A 22,619-nucleotide genomic window follows, 5' to 3' on the forward strand; every position below is an offset into this window, starting at 1 on the left:
AAAAACTAACATCATCTTCAATACAGTTATCCCCGCCCTAAAAAAACCCTTACCTTAAGTTAATCGATAAACAGAACGCGACACGCAACAGAAAAACACCAAACAACACACCCAGCTCCACCCCTACCCCCACAACAACAACTCTCCCTACCCCTCCTTCCCTTCCCCTCACAGCAGCTAGTATGAGCCCAAGAAGAACACGAAGCAATACATTACAGGCTCGCACATCAAACACAACTCAGCTACACCAACAACAGTAAGTACATATTCCAATTCACACACATAACCCTCAGACATTCCTCCAACACAATATCACTTATAACTCAATCTTATCTTCCACAGATAAACATAACATCATTGCACAGCTACAAATGGGAAAGGAGCCACTACTTTGAACCCAATGTCATCCAAATTTACGGACGCCACAGGACAACATGAATTGGTTCTAATAAAAGGACAACACACACAGCAGAGCTGAACATATTTTAGTTGAATTTCATCCATACATTTGGCACCTTTTTAAAATTGAAAGTGTTTTATCCCACATATACACAGGAAGACAAAACTTTTTACCCATGCAATTTTACAAACTCCAAGAATAGCAGCTGAAGTGTACAACTGTAAATAAGACTTAAATACGGAAGTTAGTCGATGTATTGACCAACAAGCAAGAACGAATGTTCATATGCATGAAGTGTTTTTATATATTGTATTTATCTTGTACATATATAAGTTAGTTTAATTAGACATATTTTATACACTAATTTTAAGACCTTCAACATTTTAGACATACAGTTGCAATATTGTACAGAATGACATATACGCAACAGTTCACGCTAAGACGTGCCCTATTTGTATGTGACTAAATGTACATCATCATATAGCATTCCTTTAACAACACAATCTTAATCAAAGCTTCATTATATAAATATGTATGTATGGTTCAGCTGAAGATGACCTTGTATATGAGGTCGAAACCGGTCCTGTAGTTTAATATATGCAATAAATAAGTATTGATTGGTGGAAATCCTCTCCTATTTTTAATTGTGTAATTACCAAAGAACGCACAAAGAGCACAGGCTCTAAGAATAAGCAATGTGTAGCTCACTGTTCCCTACTATAGGGGAATTACAAAAAGATATCTTGTTCCAATTAATATCCACGGTATTGTATTTACTTAGACACCCCTAAAGAATAAATTACTATTTAGATTCCGTTTGTCTTCAAAAATTTGTTTTTCCTTATTATCTTTAGAATTCAGGTACTGGTGGTACTTAAAAATAAACGGAACAGGAGAGGTAGCACTTCACACAGGAATTTTGGGAAATAATTGTGTAGAACAATAGTTCAATCAATCAATCAATCAATCAATCAATCAATCAATCAATCAATCAATCAATCAATCACTACTGATCTGTATTTAGGGCAGTCGCCCAGGTGGCAGATCCCCTAACTGTTGTTTTCCTAGCCTTTTTTTAAATGATTGCAAAGAAATTGGAAATTTATTTAACATCTGCCTTGGTAAGTTTTTCTGGTCCCTAACTTCCCATCCTATAAATGAATATTTGCCCCAATTTGTCCTCTTGAATTCCAGCTTTTTCTTCATATTGTGATCTTTCCTACTTTTAAAGATACGACTCAAACTTATTCGACTAATGTCATTCCACGCCATCTCTCCGTTGACAGCTCGGAACATACCACTTATATTAAATAACACTAGTATAATTGTATTTACCCACCTATGTTAGTGTTATTTAATACAAATACTTTCAATACAGATTCAAAAATGAATTTAACATACCACTTACTCGAGCAGCTTGTCTCCTTTCTCTCAAGTCCTCCCAGCCCAAACTTGTAACATTTTTGTAACGCTACTCTTTTGTCGGAAATCACCCAGAACAAATCGAGCTGCTTTTCTTTGAATGTTTTCCAGTTCTTGAAACAAGTAATCCTGGTGAGGATCCCATACACTGGAACCATACTCTATTTGGAGTTTTACCAGAGATTTGTATGCCCTCTCCTTGACATCCGTACTACAACCCTCAATACCCTCGTAATCAATGTGCAGAGATTTGTACCCTTTATTTACAGTCATATATATGTGATTACCCCAATGAAGATCTTTCCCTATATTAACACCAAAGTACTTACAATGATCCCCAAAAGGAACTTTCAGCCCATCAATGCAGTAATTAAAACCGAGAGGACTTTTCCTATTAGAGAAACTCACAACCTGACTTTTAACCCTGTTTATCATCATACCATTGCCTACTGTCAATCTCACAACATTATCATGGTCATTTTATAATTGCTCACAATCTTTTAACTTATTTATTACTCTGTACAGAATAACATCATCTGCAAAATGCCTTATCTCTTCCACTTCTTTACTCACATCATATATATATGAAAACATAGAGGTCCAATAATACGGCCTTAATTCTCCGAGTTCTATTTTCTAGAAATATAGCCACCCATTCAGTCACTCTTTTGTCTAGTCCAATTGCACTCAATTTTGCCAGTAATCTCCCTTGATCTACCCTATCAAATGCTTTAGATAGATCAACTACGATACAGTCCATTTGACCTCCTGAAGCCAGGATATCTGCTATATCTTGCTGGAATCCTAAAAGTTGAGCTTCAGTGGAATAAAGGCTTAGGAAGTACAGAAGGAGTCTCCATTATATTCAATGACATAGCAGGGAAAATCCAAGATATTGTAAAGGAAGAAAACATGATAATCTTGAAGCTTACTGATTTAACAATAATTGGGAAGTACGTCAAATACGGAACCTGCGTCAAAGACAAACCAGAACAGATAATAAGGGCCCTTTCACTAGTCAAAACTGAATATAATGTCATCATGGCAGGAGACTTTAATTGTAGACTAGATATGCCAAACTTCAAAACGTGCTAGAGCAAGGGTACACTCTCATCAAGAAGGCAGAAAAAATAACCTATACTGCTTACAACGGTACAAGTACTACAGACTTAGTCTTCTACAGAGGAAATAATGTATGTGCCATAAAATAACTTGGTGCAGAGATGCCAACTTTCAAGAAAGGGAATTCGTAATTGGGGGGGGTGTTGCGGCGGTCGTAGGTTTTTTTTTTTTTTTTCCTCCGAGATATTACTAACTTGCATATCATTGAAAGCTTGTAGTTCCTGTTTGGTAAACGTACACTGGTGACATGTTTTTTCTTTTTATATCATGTGCATTATCTGCACTAACAGAGCACTTAACAGTTCAGAGTTCATATTAGCGCGGAATTCCGTCTTGTTCTTCCACATCATGCGCATCTGAAAAATCGCGGCTACACATACTACAAATGAGATTTTGAGGAACGCAGGAAACAGGGCCGTTCTTCGAGTATTCCTCCCTAAATTTTTGAACTATTTTTGGTTTATTACTAGCGTCACTAGTCACGGTAACGTAACCACACGTATTTTCCTGCACAAGAAATCGCTTCATTATTTCAAACCTTTCGCATTTCGTAACACACGATTACCATATATCCTAGAAGATTAATCAATATATGTAAATTTGGCAACTAAATTCGCAATAAATACTTCTTCAACAGTCACCCACACCGTATACACAATTAAACGGTGTTTGTCACCACTTTGCCGCCAAAACAAAGACAAAAGAACTCGCATACCTGCATGGAAGTCTGATGACGGGACGAACAAAGGCAATAACTCCGCAAGATATACCAGTTCACAGGTGCCTTTATTTCCGGTACTGGAAGCACACACTGCGTTCGGCGCGTGAAAACTCGAAATATTCTTAATCGAGGGACAGGAAAGGGGTATAAATGATTACGGAGAAATCCGGAAATAATATTCTGAGAATTCATGCTGTAATGGCATTCTTTGTGTATCCTTTTGAACACTTCATATACTTAGATTTAAAAATCAACACAAAATCGTAATTTGTGGTGTGTGATTCGTAAAGGCGTAATTACGATGGGTGATTCGTAATTATTACGATTGAATCGTAATAGTTGGCATCTCTGTTGGTGTACTGAAGTCAGCAAACACCCCACCGAAAAAACGTGTACCAATACGTACCAGCTTCGTCCTTATGGCAAGTAATGTTAATAAATGACCAGCTTCAGACGCACACAAACTCTCAAGAAGGTTAAATATATCAGACTTAATCAACAACAAACAGACTTTAGATGTTGCAAAAAGATACTTGACAAAAAATAACATTAACCTTGCTATGAGTACCATTCGAGATACTCTGAATGCTGCAACGATGCCAGTCAGAAGGAGGAAGAGTAAACCCTGATTCGATACAGAATGCTACCAATCCCAGATAGAAACATTAGATGCCTTGCATTTAGGTGATATCAACTCCAGTAAAGTTCTCTTAGAAGAATACGTGAGGAAGAGAAAGGAATACAAGAAACTTCTAAAGCGTAAGAAGTCACAGTTTATCGAAAAGAAAGTGTTATTAGAGGCAGAGGAAGCCCGCAAAGATCCCTTCATTATTCTTAAAAGAAGACCAATTACAATACCTGGTGAGGTCCCGATGGACAAGTGGAAGGATCATTTCACGCAGATCTTGAATTCCTAACAAGCAGGTACTTTACTTGATACAAGACAATCATTTGAGATAAAGAAGATCTCCTTATTCACAGCAAACAAAATAGAATCGGCAATAAAGAAGACAAAAGACAATAAAGCTGCAGGCCCAGATATGACTATTATGAGGTGCTAAAAGATGCGGCAGATGTACTAATCAAAATTTGGACAGAACTATTCAACAAATGTTTAACCACAAGGGAGATTCCAGAAGAATGGAGAAAATCTGTAATAAAAGTACTCTATAAGGTAAAAGGTGACACTAAGGATCCAAATTCGTACCGTGGAATAGCTTTGGAAAACAAATTTAAAATCTACTCAAAATTACTCACTGAGAGACTCACGAAGATAACAGAGCCACTAATTCCTGACGAACAGTTTGGTTTCAGAGAAGGGAGATCAAAACTACAAGCCATAGGCCATCTTCCAAATGACATTGATCAAGTTCTAAGACATCCAAAGGAAAGTTTCACACCGTTTTCATTGACTACACCAAAGCATTCGATCTAATTAACAGAAAGAAATTTTATAAAAACTGGATGCCATGACAAAAGGAGATGAAAACACATCAGCTGCTAACAAATGGGGTTTTACAAGGTGACCCAATGAGTCCTTTATTGTTCAATATCGCAACTGCAGATATTACAAAGATTTTAGAGACAACAAAACCAGTATCCTTATATATGTATGCAGATGATACGATTCTGGGCTCATCAAACAGATATGAACTACAAAAAACATTAAACGCTTTATATCTCTGGGTGGATGAAAATGACTTCACCATCAATTTCACCGAAACATTGCACATGATTTTCCGAAAAGGGGGGAAAACCTCAGCAAGGGACAAAGTGACCCTAGGAGAAAAAGAGACTGAGACTGTAAATTCACATAAATATCTTTGCATTACCCTACAGACTTCATGTAATTCATTTCGGCTCCACATAAAGGAGAGAGCTATAGCTGCTATCAGAGGGATATACACTATTAGGAACATTACCAGACTGTCTTTGCAAACAGCATTAACTCTATTCCATGCAAAATTCTTCCCAATAATAACATACGGCATAGAATTGATTTGGGAAAAATTATCTTTAACTGAATTAACTACACTGGGAAAAATGAAAGCAGTTTACCTGAAAAGAGTGTTAGGAGTCCCAAGAACAGCATCTTCTCGTCTAGTTTATGAATTGGCAAGAGAACAATTCTATTTAGAAGATCTACGGCTGAATCTACCACTAGCTGCTACTAATCTCGCAACTGAAGTGATTGAGAGAAGAAAACAAAAACCTGCATAAATATCTCAAGACTTCTACGCTACTGACGCAATGTTTGACAGGAGACAGACGAACGAAAACCAACCATTAAGATTTGTTTTAACAAGACTTGCAATTCATGGCTTTCATCATAAATTGTGTACTAATAAGAAATTTCATGAGCCAAATATTGAGTGTGTGTATTATGTCAAAAACACTGTGACAAGTATCATATAACTGCAACAAGAGAGTCAGCTCGATAGTCGATTACAGTAAAGACTGAATTACATAAATTGTACTTGCACATTTGTGCGCAATTCCATATATATACACATACAATAACCTTTCCTAAACCCAAACAACCCAAACTGCCTTCTATCGAACCAGTTATTAATTTTGTAAGCATGTCTAATATAATCAGAAACAATGCTTTCCCAAAGCTTACATGCAATGCATGTCAAACTGACTTGCCTGTAATTCTCAGCTTTATGTCTATCACCCTTTCCTTTATAGCAACTCTCCATTCATTTTCACAACTGAAGTGATTGAGAGAAGAAAACAAAAACCTGCAGAAACATCAAGACTTCTACACTACTCCTTCATGCAAACAATAATCGAATAAGTACTTTAGATATGGTACTACATCCCAACCCATTGTCTTTAGTATATTCCCCGAAACCTTATCAATTCCAGCTGCTTTTCTAGTTTTCAACTTTTGTATCTTACTGTAAATGACATTGTTATCATAGGTAAATTTTAATACTTCTTTAGTATTAGTCACCTCCTCTATCAGAACATTATCCTTGTAAACAACAATCTTTACATACTGCTGACTTAATACTTCTGCCTTTTGAAGATCCTCGCATACACACTCCCCTTGTTCATTAATGATTCCGGCAATGTCCTTCTTGGAACCTGTTTCTGCCATAAAGTATCCATACATACCTTTCCATTTTCCACTAAAATTTGTATGACCACCATTTATGCTTGCCATCGTGTTATCCTTAGCTGACTTCTTTGCTAGATTAAATTTCCTAGTAAGTTCCTCCAATTTCTCCTTATTTCCACAGCCATTTCTATTTGTTTCCAACCTGCATCTCCTTAAGCTATATTCAGGGGGATACATAATATATCCTACACTATCATGACTGGGAATAATGTGCTTGCAAATTACCTTCACCTCATCCTTTAATTCTGCCTTCCCATTGGCTGGGCAGTCAGGCTCCAATGGGACCTATCAACAAAAATACATTATCTTTTATAATTGAACAAATCTAAATACAAAAACACTGCCTTAACTTACAAGTACAGTATATAATATTAACCACCATTAAACCATATCAAAAGAAACTAAGCTAGTAAAGAAGAAAGTCCTGTGTCTTTTTACATCATATAGAATGATTCAAAAGAAAGGTGGGAAGACAATTAGAATAAGTGCAGTATGACTTGCAACTCTAGACCTCATCATCTTTATGGGACAGATTATGAAAAAGCAATGGGAATGCGGAAGGGAAATGGCGATGATATTCCTAGATTTACAAAAAAAGAGTCACCAGATGAGACATGCTAATATAGCATGTTCGTAAAAAGCGATGTTTCCCGTATTGCTAAGAGCTTGTATCAGCTTTAGCTTGATTGACATAACTATTTCCAAGGTTGTACTACAGAGGGCAGCACCCTCAGTTGTGAACACGGAGGGTCATTCTTTCCGGCGAGTCTGTAGCTTTATCTCTTTGACTCGAATGTTTGTTGTGGTCATGAGAGAGGTATATAAAATGGACTCCACGCAGATCGGAGTGGCTTTTCTGAGCTACACATGGGTATTTAGTCGATTTAAACTCGGCTTATACTGCCATCTTTTTAATTTGACGGCTGATATTGCAGGTATGGTGATCCTTGTATTTATACTGGTCCTATGATTATCTTGTAGTTTTCTTGTGCTTTTAATCATAGCTGATTGATATGCATCTTTCTGCTCTGCGGCGTGAATGGACCGCGTGTTTGTTGCTGTTATTGTGATGGTGAGATGTGGGTAACTGGGTCTCTGATTAATTCTATTTATGCGCACTGCATTCTAATGTATTTTGCCGTGTCGACGCGGAGATCCATTCGTGTCGTACATAGTGCGTAAGCTGGTGGACTTTTGTGTGACCAATGGGTCCCTATTATCCTGCTGATGAAATATTTGTGTCGTGCACGTTACTCTGACATGTGAGACCTTTGCTTGTGACTAAGAGAGTCATACTACATGAGTTTGTGACCAACTTATTGAATAGAGCTACTGCTCGCATTGTTGGCCGATACCGGCAATGTCTTGAATGTTTGGGTGTGTGTTCATGAGTGTGGGGAGTGGAAGAATGATATCTGTCGGTTTAATTTTTCCTTTTGATCGTGTTTCCATGCCTTGTGTTTGTTTTTCAGTACGGTGTTAATTATTTTGCCTTGGTCTCTGTATTGACCGTTTGCTTGCCCACGAGGCCGCCATGTTTGTTTACTTAAATTCAGGTGATGCGCATTCATGTGATTCTCTTTGGATTTGACTATTGTTCTTTGGTCCAGTGATGTTTTCTCTCTCGGCCATCCCGATACCTGCATTCCTTTATTATATCTGCTCTGTGTTTCTTCTCCGGGATGCTTGGGGATCTTATCTTTCTATAGCTATTGTTAAATTGAAATAATACATATGATAGTTCAACCTATTCAATACAAGTAAATAAGAGATGTAGAGATTACATTCTTATTTAATTAAAAGAGGAAATGGTACTGGTTTCGACCCCAGTCTGGATCATCATCAGCCGATTGTAATTCGAAAAACAATGCATAAGTAAGAAAGAAGTTAACGGTCAAGTCCACACAATATCAGTTGAAGAGACGATATAAAAATGATGGGGATAGGCACTGTAAAATTCAGACGAAGTGGAATGTAAGTCACTTAAAAGAAGTAATGCGTAATCTTCCGAGCATCAGCACGGCACACGCAATGTTTGGCACTGTCTCATAATGTTCACGAAAAGCAGAGAACAGTTAAATGGGGCAGAATGCATACTGTTCTCTGCTTTTCGTGAATACTATGAGACAGTGCCAAACATTGCGTGTGCCGTGCTGATGCTCGGAAGATTACGCATTACTTCTTTTAAGTGACTCACATTCCACTTCGTCTGAATTTTACAGTGCCTACCCCCGTCATTTTTATATTGCCTCTTCAACTGATATTGTGTGGACTTGACCGTTAACTTCTTTCTTACTTATGCATTGTTTTTCGAGTTATAATCGGCTGATGATGACCCAGACTGGGGTCGAAACCGGTACCATTTCCACTTTTAATTAAATAAGAATGTAATCTCTACATCTCTTATTTACTTGTATTGAATAGGTTGAACTACCATATTTATTATTTCAATTTAACTGTGATACTTTTCAATACGGAACAATGAAATTTTTTATCTTTAATAGCTATTGTTGTCGAGATAATGGAGTTTGATGGATGCCAATGTAATTAATCTCGTGGAAAGAACGACCAAACAAATCCATGTGGATCGTTTTCAGATTAGCTAATTATGTAGTGAAATTATAATTGACACGGTGATAAACTTATATGTCTGCCAAATATTTCCTAGAATGTATTTCAGCTGATGATGACGCAAAATAAGGCGTTGAAACTAGTTCTGATAAAATATATGTTGTAATTTCATCTTAACAACATTTTAATGTATTGAATAAGGTGGATACGAAGTTTAATAAATTGTAACTGTGAGCACATCGTAAATTAAACATTAATTTTCGTGTTTGAGAAATGCTGTGCTCACGCATTTATGTTACTACTTCGACTGAACCAAATGAACACCAGTATGTATCCTTTTTTTTATTTTTTTATTTTTCTATTGGTGGCTTCATTTTCTTTTCTTTGAAATTTTATTATATTAATAAAACCTCATTTAAATTTTATTTGAATTTTATTGCTAGTAGTTAGTTTCATCCCTGTTGTGCATTGTTAATGAGGGACGTTTCCAGTTCAGGGCTGTGTTTTTGGCCTTTCCTAGTTGTGGACCACACCTCAAATCTACCGATGTGCGTATTGTATTATGTCATATATTATCGGTATGGGAGGGGTGTGGTTCACAGAGCAGACAGCAAAATGTTGCATCATCTATTTGGAGGATATGGAAAGGGATGGTGTGACAATGTTACATGTGGTGCGGCTCTGTGCCTGAAACATTTCAGCCATATCACATACTCTATAATTAATAGGGGTGTACAGCTTCTCAAAACAGCCACAACTATCAGAGAGAAAAAATGTTTAACATAAGTACCAGACACTTAATGTATAATAAAATTTTATGTTACTGTGTAATGTAAATTTCTCGCCAATAAATTTCAAACCATTCAAATGTTCATGATAAATGTCTAGGGGATTTTTCGCAATCATGTTAGTGCATTTTATATTTTGCTGTTTCAGAATGAGATTTTCATTTTATTTTACCCATTAATCTTACAACACTAAATATTGCCTAAATTTTGAACTTCACTTTATCTTGCTTACATTATCAGTGCGGTCCAGCTGGCTGAGGTGGTAAAGGCGTGCTCCACTCATCCAGAAGAACGTGGGTACGATTACCCATCAGGAACCCAAACTATTTAAGAAAGTATATTTCTTCTTCTGAAAGCCTCCGTGGCTCAGATGGCAGTGCGTTGGCCTCTCACTGCTGGATACCGAGGTTCAAATCCCGGCCACTCCATGTGAGATTTGTGCTGGACAAAGCGGAGGCGGGACAGGTTTTTCTCCGGGTACTCCGGTTTTCCCTGTCATCTTTCATTCCAGCAACACTCTCCATTCTCATTTCATAGCATCTATCAGTCATTCATAAATCACTTTGGGAGTGGCGACCCCATCGTACTGATAGCCTATATATGATTCATTCATTCATCCCTGACCCGGTCAATGACTGGAAAACAGGTTGTAGGTTTTTTCATTTCTTCTTCTGGTAGTGTACATGGCCCTAAGGTTCACTCAGCCTCCACCAAAAATGAGTATTAGATTCATTACTGGCGGCAAAGGTAGTTGGGCGTAGAGCTAACCACTCTACCCCACCAAGTGCCGAGGTAACAGATAGTGGAAGTCTTTACCTTGCACCCCTCCCAGAGCCTTCATGGCCTGTACGGAGATGACTTTCCTTTTATATTACAGTATACAGGGAGTATAATTTAAGACTTCGTAACGGAGTACCGAGGAATAGGAGCACAGAAAAGCAGAGACAGCGAGTGCAGTGCCCGTAATGGCGAGCGGATGTAATCGTCTCAAAGAAGTGGAATGATTACACCTATAGAAACAAAACAAAACTGAACTAATCAGCTATATAAAGTACATGCTCAGGACAAATAAATACATAAATAAAGTTTGGATCCATGATACTGTCGAGAACATTATTCATTAGCCAATTGCAAAATCTTATTCTTGCAATAAAATCTGTACGTGATACGTTATGAACTGAACGAGTCCAGTAACATAGTAAATACAATCGTTTTGTTGCATTACGTGCTGACAAATGTAAAATACCAGTTTCCTGAGCTACTCCTCACAGTGACTTACGTGGACTGACTTGCAGTCTTGCCCGTGCAGCTTCTAACCTCCTGTGTGAGAGCTCTTCTCCTTCCCTGGTTCTTCTTATTAGTTACAGAACCAGTATTACTACATCACTTGTGAACGAGTTATTGCACGAAACATTTTGATGGTACTGTTGAACTGGGTAACTGTCTATGAAATTTTCGAAGGCATCTTTTAACTGGTTTCTTCTTCTTGTGCAAATAACACTAGCCTGAAAATATACTATAGAACTGAGCGAGAGAGCTAAGTATCTGCTGTGTCAGCTGTCAGCACTTCAAGCTTGACACAAGCCATATGGCGCTGGCTTCCCGTGGGTCTTTCCCATAGCTACACATGGTTGTGAAAGCTGGACCATAAGGAAGCTAAATAGGAAGCACATTGATGCATTTGAGCTGTGGTGTTGGAAGAAAGATACTGCATATCCCCTGGGCAGTCAAGAAGACATGGGTCATTCAAGAGATCAAATCAGATCTGCCTCTTGAGACATTCAATACAAGATTACAACTGTCATATTTTACACACATTATGAGACGTTCTGATTCATTGGAAAAGACTACTACGCTTGGAAAGGCGGAAGGGTCTCAGAGTCGAGGGCGGCCAGCATTGAGATGGATCGACTCCATCCTATCCAACATGAACATGTCACTGAAAGATCTGAAGTATATGGCTGAAGACCGAAATATCTGGAGGGGGTCTATCCATGCGGTCGACAGGAATCAACGTCAACTTGATGGCACCTGTCATTATCGTCTGTACTTACTTACATGTAAGTTTATATTGTTAAAAAAAAAGTTTATTACTTGTTATTATTGTTATGTGGTTAAGAGTAAATGAGGTACCCCTACGGGAAAAGACAGAAAAATCGAGGGGTGCAGTGGTATGGATATGTTGAGAGAATGGGAGAAGAGTGGACACTAAGAAAGATGTTAGAAATGGAGTTGAAGGGAAGGAGTCCTAGAGAAAGACTGAGGGACAGATAACTGAAAGGTGTAAAGAAGAGCATCAAGGCAAGTGGAAGGAACTGGACGACAGGTGACAGAAGAGAAATGGTGGATGGACAGAAAACGGTGGAGAGGCTTATGTTCCAAGCAGACCCAGCCTATGGTTGGAAACTGCTCCAGATGATGATGATGATGATGATGATGATGGTAAGAGTAAGAGAGGGCCAGAAGCACTAACTTTGCCATGATCAATAAATAAATCTAATTATAATAAGTTACTGTATTTTTAATACACTACTGTCACTGCAACCAATTTCCTTTAAATCCCACAGATTCAGGGTTCATTTAAATGCCTAGTAAGCAGATGTGAATGCGTTAATAAATGTCAATTTCAGACACCAAAAAGTAAACAGCTAAGGGAGAAAGAGCAGAAAAGAAGATACCAACCACCTTACCAAAGTGAACAGCTTACAAGAATATTTATCAATTTAAATTACAAAATGAAATGTTAACAGCACTTGCTCACCTGTGTCTTGTCGCCTACATTTTGTTCTGTTTTAATGGTGCAGTCTGGTTCCATCATTACACCTCCCCTGTAACAAAAGATGAGTGATCTTAGTTATAAAGATAGAAGCACCACAGTTTTCAAACTTAATTAATGCTAAGGCGGATTGGAATGGTTAAGACATCGACGTTACCCCTGTCTACAAAAGGAACGAGAGAATTGGAGTTACCACACCACACTGAATACCAGGTAGGTTTATACAGGGGTGTCCCAGGAGGAAAGGTCAATATTCAGGGATATGACAGGAACGATCATTTGATGCAAAAATACTTCATATGGACATATGTCCTATTCTGAATGGTTTCCGAGACAAAACACTTTTTTGGGGGGCTAGTGGCGAGCATGTATGTGTCTTACCTACCGATCCTCTTTGACAATTTATTCTAGCAAAATCTACCTCATTGCTTTCAATCTCTTTTGCTCGCGATGTCTTTCAGCCATTGAACTAACCCGTTAAACATGCAGTTGTCCATGGTGTGTCGGGAGTGAAGTAATGCGAGGGACTGAGAGTGTACCAGAGTGAAGGTACTAAAGAAACTATTTAAAATAGTTCTTTGTTGGGTCCACCTTGTCAATACACCTTATAATGATTGAAAATTATTTATTTTATTATACGTTTCAGGTAAATCATCCATTCCTTTCATCAGTGATGTCAGTCCTTGAATTGACATCTACGCTAATGAAGAATATGGAGATATGGTGTATATATATGGCTGCTGCAGTCGAGGAATACCGTTGGCGCTTTCCAAAACGTCGAATCATAGAAAGTTTACCAGAGTTTTCAGCACACTGTGTGAAGCAGGTATTCTTCCAAGTTCCCATTTTTCTTCTGAACGTGCAGTTCAAAAACCTGCACAGGAACAGCAACACATTGTTGAAATGGTGCAGCGTAGTCCTACTACCAGCACATGGCGACTTTCTGCACGTATCAGTGTCTCACGAACACGTGTATGGCAAACAACACATGCGGAAAACTTGTACCAATTTCAAAACGTCAAAGAGGTTCAGTGGGTAAGACACCTTCGTGCGTGCCACTAGCCCAAAAAAAAACTTGTACACTAAACGTGTTCTATCTCTGAAACTATTCGGAATAGTGCATATGTCCATATGAAGTTTTTGCTTCAATTGATCATACTTGCCATATCCCTGAATATTGACCATTCCTTCTGCAACACCCTGTATATTTTCATTATGTTTTATGCTACGTGAAATGAGATAAAACAGCTTCAATATCCTAGACAATTTGCAAACACCTATGCTTCACATCCTCAGAAGAAACTACAACTGTTGGGTACAGAAGAGGGAAGTGAAATGAGAGTGCATGTCTCAGGAAGACCAAGAATTTCACGAAGTCTTGCAGATGAATAGGCTTCAGATATCTAATAGAAACTTCTGGCTCGGTGAGGAAAGCAACGGGAAACTACCTCACGCCTCATTTCCCCAGTATGCCTCTTCAGTGATGCCCAGGCTATCTATGACAGCTGTTGGTGGAGCTGTGGAGGATCAAACCAGCCTTCGGGCTGAATATCCAACAAAAAAACATACATACATACATACATACATACATACATACATACATACATACATAATGTCATCTGCAAATGACACTAGCTTTCCTTCCATGCAAACATTTCACTATAATCTAGGTATACACTGAACAATACAGGAGAGAGGCAGCTCCTTCCCCAACTCCTCTTCCAATTCTGTTTTCCTCTGTCATATTTTCTCCCTGTATGCTGATCTTCTGTTGAAGTGGAGGTTGGTGATTATTGTTTTAAGAGGAAGTACAACTACGCAACCATCCTCTGTACAACACTAATTAGAGAAAAAATAAGGAAGGGATCCAACACTTCGAAAAATGAAGATATCGGTGAAAGGAAGACAAGGGCCATGAATGGTGTGAAAATGAAAGATTCCCTAGGATTTGCAACCTAGTACCATCGGGGTCGAAAAGAACATGAGTTGACCAATTTAGGTCGGATAGGATAGATGAAAGTGAGGAACCTGGCACAAGTGGAAGCAATGTCAGGACTCAGCTGATGGCCCCGTGGTCACCATCCCAGTTCTCAAGTGGATCAATCTTTTCTCTCCTTCCATTCCACTCCCTCCCTCTCTCCTTAGGATACCCGTCAGCTTCTTCCATCATATTCTGTCAAAGGCCTTTCTTAAATCAATAAAAACCATGTACAGATAGGCTATCCCTCACTTTATGTGGTTAATTGGTTCTATGAAACAACTGTGTAACACGAAATTGCATAGAGTGGGCTGTATTTAGCACAAGTGAGATGTGGTTACCGGGTTGCTCAGAAGGATAAAGAATGAAAACTTTACACTCAGGAGCAAAACACATTTCAATCTGAATTTATAAACAAACCATACCAATTTTAATAAATGAACGGTGGTAAATGGTGCATTACATTGTGAAGTACTGTGCAAAGATAAGAGAGTTATGTAAAGTTTGCAAAATTAGAAGCCACTTCCCTTTCATAAATGGTCTTACATCTTTGAGTTGCATATTTCAAGAGTTTCAAGCACATTTAATCAATGAGGTATAATTTCAAAAGGTTTTTGTATTATTCTTCACAATAGGCTCCTTTCCTGATTTTTATTTGAAGTTTTAACTGGATAATCAAGGTGGATAAAGAAACAGTATGTTGATTTTCACGTTCAATCTCCTGGGCCAAACTCAAAGTGAATGCAAAACTTACAACTGTTGCTAATGTTTAAAATTTGATTATAGCAAAAATGTCTGTGGTGGGATACCTGTATCTCTTACCAATAATTTTCAAGAATGCAATATCGTCTAATGTTCCATTAGTTCTTCAAAAATGTGCTGTACCTTCCTTAAATATGTAAAATATCATCTTCCTTTTCCACTCCAATCCTTTTATCTAGCTTTTCCAAAACTATACATCACATAACACTATCCAATAATCTCGAGCTATTAATTGTCCACCCTCCTGTCCTGAATACAGATTTATTTTTAAATGTAACATGCATACTTATAATTGTCAGCACGGTGGTATGGTCTAGTAATATCAAATTACTGTTGTTCCATGTTAAATTAACCATTTACTGTCTTAGTTTTTGCAATCCTCCTTGTATTGCCAAAATAATTTCTTCCCTTGCAGCTCTAATGTCAAGTTTTTCAGAAACCACACACCCTACAGTGGTATCAGTTTTCCTTGTGGCTTGGTTTCTATGAAGAGAGAAATAATTCTTCCTACTTCCTCCCAACCTCTCCTGCCAAACTTATCAGAAGCCACACATCCAATGTCAGCATCAGTTTCCTTTTGTTAGATTATAAAAAGCATCAATGTCAGCATCAGTTTCCTTTTGTTAGATTATAAAAAGCATCAGATTACTATATAAAATCATTTCCCACTTCCTCCCAATCTGTATACTGTATTTAAATGCTGTAGTTCAGAAGTGTGCCAATCCCCAACATGTACATTAACTGATCAAAAGTACTAAATACCAACTCATGCTGAAACACAAAGTGATTATCAACAAATTGGTCTTGTACTGTACTGTATAAAATATGCAGCTAGTCAGAATGTCCTTCTACCCTTTACCATGCTCTGTAGAACTACAAGCAGACCAAGTCCCTTCCATGTAAAACCGCCCCCTCCTTGTCACCCCAACTATGCCAAATTTCACCGTGGTCACTGTATAGGCTGGCATGTATCATTCGTCTGCCATTTGCCACACCCAAACCTCCCATCTGATTGCCATATGGTATAGTGAAATTCTTCACTCTAAATCATGAGTTACCAGTCGTCCATGGACCCGTGGCAGCACTCTTCAGACAACCAAACACTACACTACGCGTCCACTGGCAAAAAGTGTGATTTGTGGGCAGGAGCCTCAGCCTTGAACTCCAGTCCTTGCATTTCCTGCAACACAGCACACACAATTAGTGGCACTGCAGAATTCATGGGTGAAGATATCACTCTGTCAGGCAATTTACCCACATTACCTTCTTCACACTCAACAAACTCTGTCAGTCAACACGTGTGGCCTGCCCAGCTGCGGTTTTGTTTTCCTGTTTGCATTTCACAATCCTGTCCCCAACAGTCGAATTGGGCAACTTGAAAAGGGCCGAAATGGTCATGACTGATTGCTTACCAATGTGACAACTAATGAAACATTCCATGGTCAAAGTCACGAAGCATCTTTGCTCCATTCATTCTTCAGAAATCTCTTAGCATCAAACAACATCAAGCCCTCCACTGCCTTTTATAGCACAAGCAATGATCATAGTGACATGTAGTCTCTAAGGATACAGAGAGATGTCGGTGCTTTGATCTGATAGTGTTTACGTTGCCAAGCAGTGAACATTTTATATAAACTAATGTCGCTTTTTGACTTTCCAAAGACAATAACAATAGACTGACAAAACAAAAAATTTCAGGTACTTGATAGAAGACCTGAAGTTTCTGACAAGTGGTTCCAGGTGGTGACGAAGGACTTCAACAAGGCTGGACTAAAGTGAGAAGACATCTCAAATCGAGCACAGTACCGGTTACAAATCAACAACGTCAAGGGCTTCCACGAAGAACAAAAGCAGAACAGTGGTTGCACTATGGAGGGTGGCAGGCAGCCAAGGAAAGAATGCAGCAATTCTGAGCTGCAATAAAGACTTTAAAAATGTGTAACAGTTATTTAACATGGTCCTTAATGGTCCTATACAAAATAATAATAATAACAACAACAACGGTTTTAGATCCCAAGAACTATTTTTCAGAGATGCCAAGTTGCTGGAATTTTGTCCCACAAGAGTTCTTTTATGTACGAAAAAATCTACCAACAAAAGGCTGGTATATTCAAGCATCTTCAAATACTACCTAAGTGATCTGGGATCAGACTCTCAGTCTGTCTCCAAAGAAAATAAGTTATCTGACCTGTAGCTCAAAAAAGAATGAGCATATGGTGTATTGTATAAGTTTCTTGCAGGTACACTTCCCTAAGAAACAAATGAACCTATAGATTGTGGGTACCCACAGGGTTTGTGTCTACATGGGAGATGAATTATATCTGGATAATAATTAAGTCTGATAAAATATAAAATGCAAGGTACATACAATACCATGTGTTTGTTCTGTTTTTGAGGAGGACTGAACAAGTAGAGAAAATAATAGGAATACTTTTGGACCCCCCTCTATATTATCTCTTCTTGTTCTTCAGTCTTTGTAAAGAAGAAGGTAACGAAGAAGAAGAAGAAGATAAAAAGACAAGGTGGAAGCAGATTTTTAAGACCCTCCTGTATATTTTCTCTTCCTCTCCAATCTTCCTAATAAGTAATATGATGATGTTGTAGAGAAAGAAGAAGAAGGAGAAGAAGAGAAAACGACAAGGAGGAAGGAACGTTTTAAGACCCTCCTGTATATTTTCTCTACTTGTTCAGTCCTCCTTAAGAAGAAGAGGAAAAGAGAAATTACAAAGAATTACAGGAAGAGAAGAAGAACCGGACGAACGACGATTTTTTTAAACTTAGTTTAGTGCAAATTTAAAACAGAATTATTCGCCGCGAATTGTGCTTCGGAATTATCTTTATTATTATGATTATTATTTTGTTTTAGTTGTACTGTGATTTCTGTGGAGCAGACTGGGGAGATGCGCATTGGGTCGTAAGGGGGGGGGGGGGGCTGGTGAACCGACTTATTAGGATCAAGTAAATTTACTAAAATTTGAGAATATTTTATTTTCTCTCTTTACTGAATAAGGTAACGAATAAAAAAAATTGAGCACTTTTGCCATCATCATCACCATACGAATCGTCATCAGCACTGTAAATACTATCCCTGCAATGTGGAAACTGCACGCTCGCGGCATACATGCTAGGAGGAATTAAAAGATAAAACGAAGAGAAGGAGAAGGGAATTTTAAGACCCGCTAAATCCTTCTTAAATTCTTCAATCTTCCTTAGGAAGTAGGTGTTGATAAGGAATAAGAAGAAGAGGGGTAAGAGAGGAGGAGAAAGGAGAATTTATGACCCTCCTGTATAGTATTCTCTTCTTGTTCTTCAGTCATCCTTACAGAGAAGAGAAAAGAAAAGAAAAGAAAAGAAAAGAAAAGAAGTTAACGTACGATCCGAGAGATGTTTATTTGGAAGGGTTTGGGTGGTGAAATTTGGGAAATGGTGAATGATTTTAAATCTTGCTTGCTTAGTAAGCCCACCTTGTCCACTAAGCTTGGGCTATTGTCATAGCATCAACCGTCTCGACCCATGGAATGCCTATGGACTATGTCGGACCGTTACCACAATCAAAGGGGAACGGAAACAAATTCATTAATAATATTAGTAACAAAGCAGAAGAAGAAGAAGATTTTTCTCATTTTGATGATGAGTGTCAGGCAAACACCTGTCAGCCCCACAAAGCACATACATGGTAAAAATACAATCTTCTGAAACTATCTCCAATTGCCTGTCTTTGTATCATTCTTCTTCCACTAACTTGTCCCAGTCATATTCTCTTAGCAGAACATCTTTCATCATAAAATCAATCCACTTCTTTCCAACTCTCTTTCAAATGCCCTCCTTAAGAGTTCTGTTTGCTGGCATCCTCTCCATGTGTCCAAACCACTTCAGTCTTGATTCCTGGATCTTGTTGAAGAGAAAGTCTCCTATTCCCAATACTTCTCTGATCTTCTCTTTTCTGATTTTGTCCTTCTGGTCTTCTGTACCATGGTGCAAAGGAATTTCATCTCAGTAGCCTGCAGTTTAGAATTATCCCTACTAGCCAGGTGGTGATTTCAATACTGCATGTAAGAATCTGTGTACAATAAGACTTCTAAATAGATAAATTGATTTACCACCAACAGGATAAATCCTTATTACAGATGAGAAATGAAATCAAATGACAGGTAGATAGAAATTCATCTAATCCAATGCTAAACAATACATAAAAAACAAGATCAACACATTAACTTAAATGTTAGAGAGAGGTAGAAGATAAAGCCATACAGTACCAACATACATTTCAGTTAACCATTAAACAAATAATATAGAATAATGCAAAATAAAAAGTACATATAACCCTGACATCTATGCAGACCTAAACCTAAGTGCAATGTTCGTCTCTATACACAATTATATTTGTAAGCAGCATTAGTTTTTAGGTCCCATGCACAGAAGAGACCTCTGTACCATATTAGAAGGGTCACCCAGTTGATTTAGTGTGGGAAGAGCCTGAAGGAACCAAGAATTACAAAATGCCTCAGTCCTGAACTTCAGAAGATGGAACGTGTACTTCTTTCTCATGCTATGGCCAGGAACATGAAATGTTATCAGAGTCTCGGAACATACGGGTAGTCCCTTTCACCACCATACATGCCAACTTTACAAAACCAAAAATCAGGAGATTTTGATATGAAAATCAGGAGATACAATTGGTCAAAACTATGTACATGTCTTACGCAGTACTCTCAAAACCTGACTGTTGCTATACAAGGCTACAAGGTTAAAAATTACACGTCTCTATTCCTTCACAGGAAGTTTGATGATGATGATGATGATGCTTGTAGTTTAAACGGGCCTAACATCGAGGTCATCGGCCCCTAATGGTACGAAATTAAATGACAACAAAAAATTCAAAATCATCCACTGACCAAAATAAGAAAATGTCATGAAGAATGAATGGATGGACAAGAACCAAAAAACAATAAACAAAAAACCAGTGGATCCGACGCAAAAAAACATCATAAATAATAGTATTACTGACCAAGGGACTACTTATAAAGCATAACCCTGAATCGAGGATGCTTAATGTCTAAAGGGGTCCAAAATCCACGTCTAAGGCCCCACAGAATGGTACATGTCGCGAGTAAAGTAGAACCATGGTATTTCTCATGTTGGGGTACTAATCAAAAGTAGCAAAGACTCACGGTGTTCCACACAAGATGGTACTACTCACAAGTATTATACTTCGTAAAGGTAACGCAGACCTACGGTGTTTCTCACACAATGGTGCCACTCATAGCTAACGCAAACCGATGAGGTTCCTCACCTAGGTGTACTAGTCACGGGTGCCGGTCCCACGGGCCCCGTGGTGTTCCTCACATAGTGGGTACTAATCACAGGCAACGCAGACCCACGGTGTCGCTCATATAGTGTACAACTCACAGGCAACACCCAGACCCGCGGTGTTGCTCACATGGGTACGACGTACGGGTACTGGAAACCCACAGACCAGACTCTATGCTGCTACTAATCACAATCCTATTTCGTACCTAATATAGTGGTACTACTCGCAAGTACAGGCAACCCAGGGTGTTCCCTGCGTGATGGTACGAATCAAAAGTAGTTTCATGGTTCTAATTCAATCATCACTTGGTCGCCTCTCATGACAGGCAGGGGATACCGTGGGTTGTATTATTCGTCTGCGTCCCCCACCCACAGGGGGTAAAGAAAGAGAAAAAAGAAGAAAGAAGGGATCCGTCACTTCGAAAGGTGAAGTAACGGACGAAGTAAGGCAAGGGCCACGAAGGGCATGAAAATGAACGACTCCCTAGGCCTCGAATGCTCTAATACCATCGGGGTCGGAAAAGAACAAGAGTTGACCAAGGGATGTCGAACAGGATAGACAAAAGTGAGGAGCCTGGCACCAGTAAGTAGAAGCAATGCCAGGACACAGCTAAGGGCCCCGGGGTCGCCAATCCTCACTCCCAAGTTGAGAGTCCCTTGGGCCCCTTTTAGTCGTCTCTTACGACAGGCAGGGGATACCGCGGGTGTATTCTACATGTGCGTCCCCCTCCCGAAAATAGTATGTACTCAATGTTCCATACGTGCAAATCAGTCATGCATTTAGATGCCATTACTTAGCAAATGCATAGATTAATATACAGCATCACACGCCCGCACAATTATGCGAAGTGCAATGCTATTTTTATCAAGTAATAAATTAAAATACGCCAGAATTGTCTCCAAATGGCTCCTGAAATCTCTAGAAAATTCAACAGTCACTATCTTTTAAATTCTGTCACTAAATTACGAAAAAAGACTCGAAATCTAGCGAGCCTCTAGAATCGACCAGACTGATGTGAACGAACACGAACATAACATGCGAGAACGAGAGATTGACAATCGACATACGCATTGCGATATACAAGTTTCAACAAACATCGCATATTCGCGTGCACTTCTTACATTAATAAACGTCGATATTTTATTTGAAAGTGGCCAATGAGCGATGGACTTCCGGCCATGGGTGTACAAAGTTGAAATGGCCGGATTTGAAACATGTTTGAAGTTCATAAAAAAATAAGCTAAAATCGGGAGGCGGGAAAAACTGTCGAAAATCAGGAGTCTCCAGCCTAAATAGGGAAAGTTGGCAGGTATGCAACACTTATGCATCTGGGTCAAAGCATGGCATTCGCACATCTGCAGCATGCCCGCAGTGCGTTCATGCCCTCGGCTCCACAGAATGCCTCATTATGTTCAAACGAAAAAGATGTTCCCCTATGTCTGCAGCTAATCCACCTCATGAATCATATCAGAACTTATCGAAGTTTTTCGATTAACAACTGTTTGCGATGGTAACCGTACCTCAGAATAATGTTTAAGGCTGGACTGCACCATCAAGAAGAAAAGTGATTTCATAAATCGTATGGTCTACTCAGTATGTAGCCATCTCTGTTAAAATTATTTGTGTGTTTAGTAATTTCTA

General features: G+C 38.7%; 1 protein-coding gene across 7 annotated transcripts in view; it reads right to left on the reverse strand.

Moving 5' to 3' along the window:
* The window catches only part of LOC136886823 (zinc finger protein 567), a 232,683-nt gene that overhangs the window by 188,434 nt on the left and 21,630 nt on the right, over positions 1–22,619 (reverse strand). For 5 of the 7 annotated variants that reach the window (XM_068231005.1, XM_068231004.1, XM_068231001.1 and 2 more), the window contains exons 2-4: positions 16,726–16,847; positions 12,913–12,979; positions 7,018–7,077 (exon numbers count right to left, since the gene is read on the reverse strand). In XM_068231005.1, the coding sequence (XP_068087106.1) occupies positions 7,018–7,077; positions 12,913–12,979; positions 16,726–16,736 (138 nt within the window). In that variant the 5' untranslated portion in view covers positions 16,737–16,847. The remainder of the gene's footprint in view (positions 1–7,017; positions 7,078–12,912; positions 12,980–16,725; positions 16,848–22,619) is intronic. The other 2 variants (XM_068231003.1, XM_068231002.1) reach the window with 1 other exon arrangement.

This window comes from Anabrus simplex, chromosome X (assembly GCF_040414725.1).
Source record: "Anabrus simplex isolate iqAnaSimp1 chromosome X, ASM4041472v1, whole genome shotgun sequence".
In the NCBI taxonomy this organism is placed as follows: Eukaryota; Metazoa; Arthropoda; class Insecta; order Orthoptera; family Tettigoniidae; genus Anabrus; species Anabrus simplex.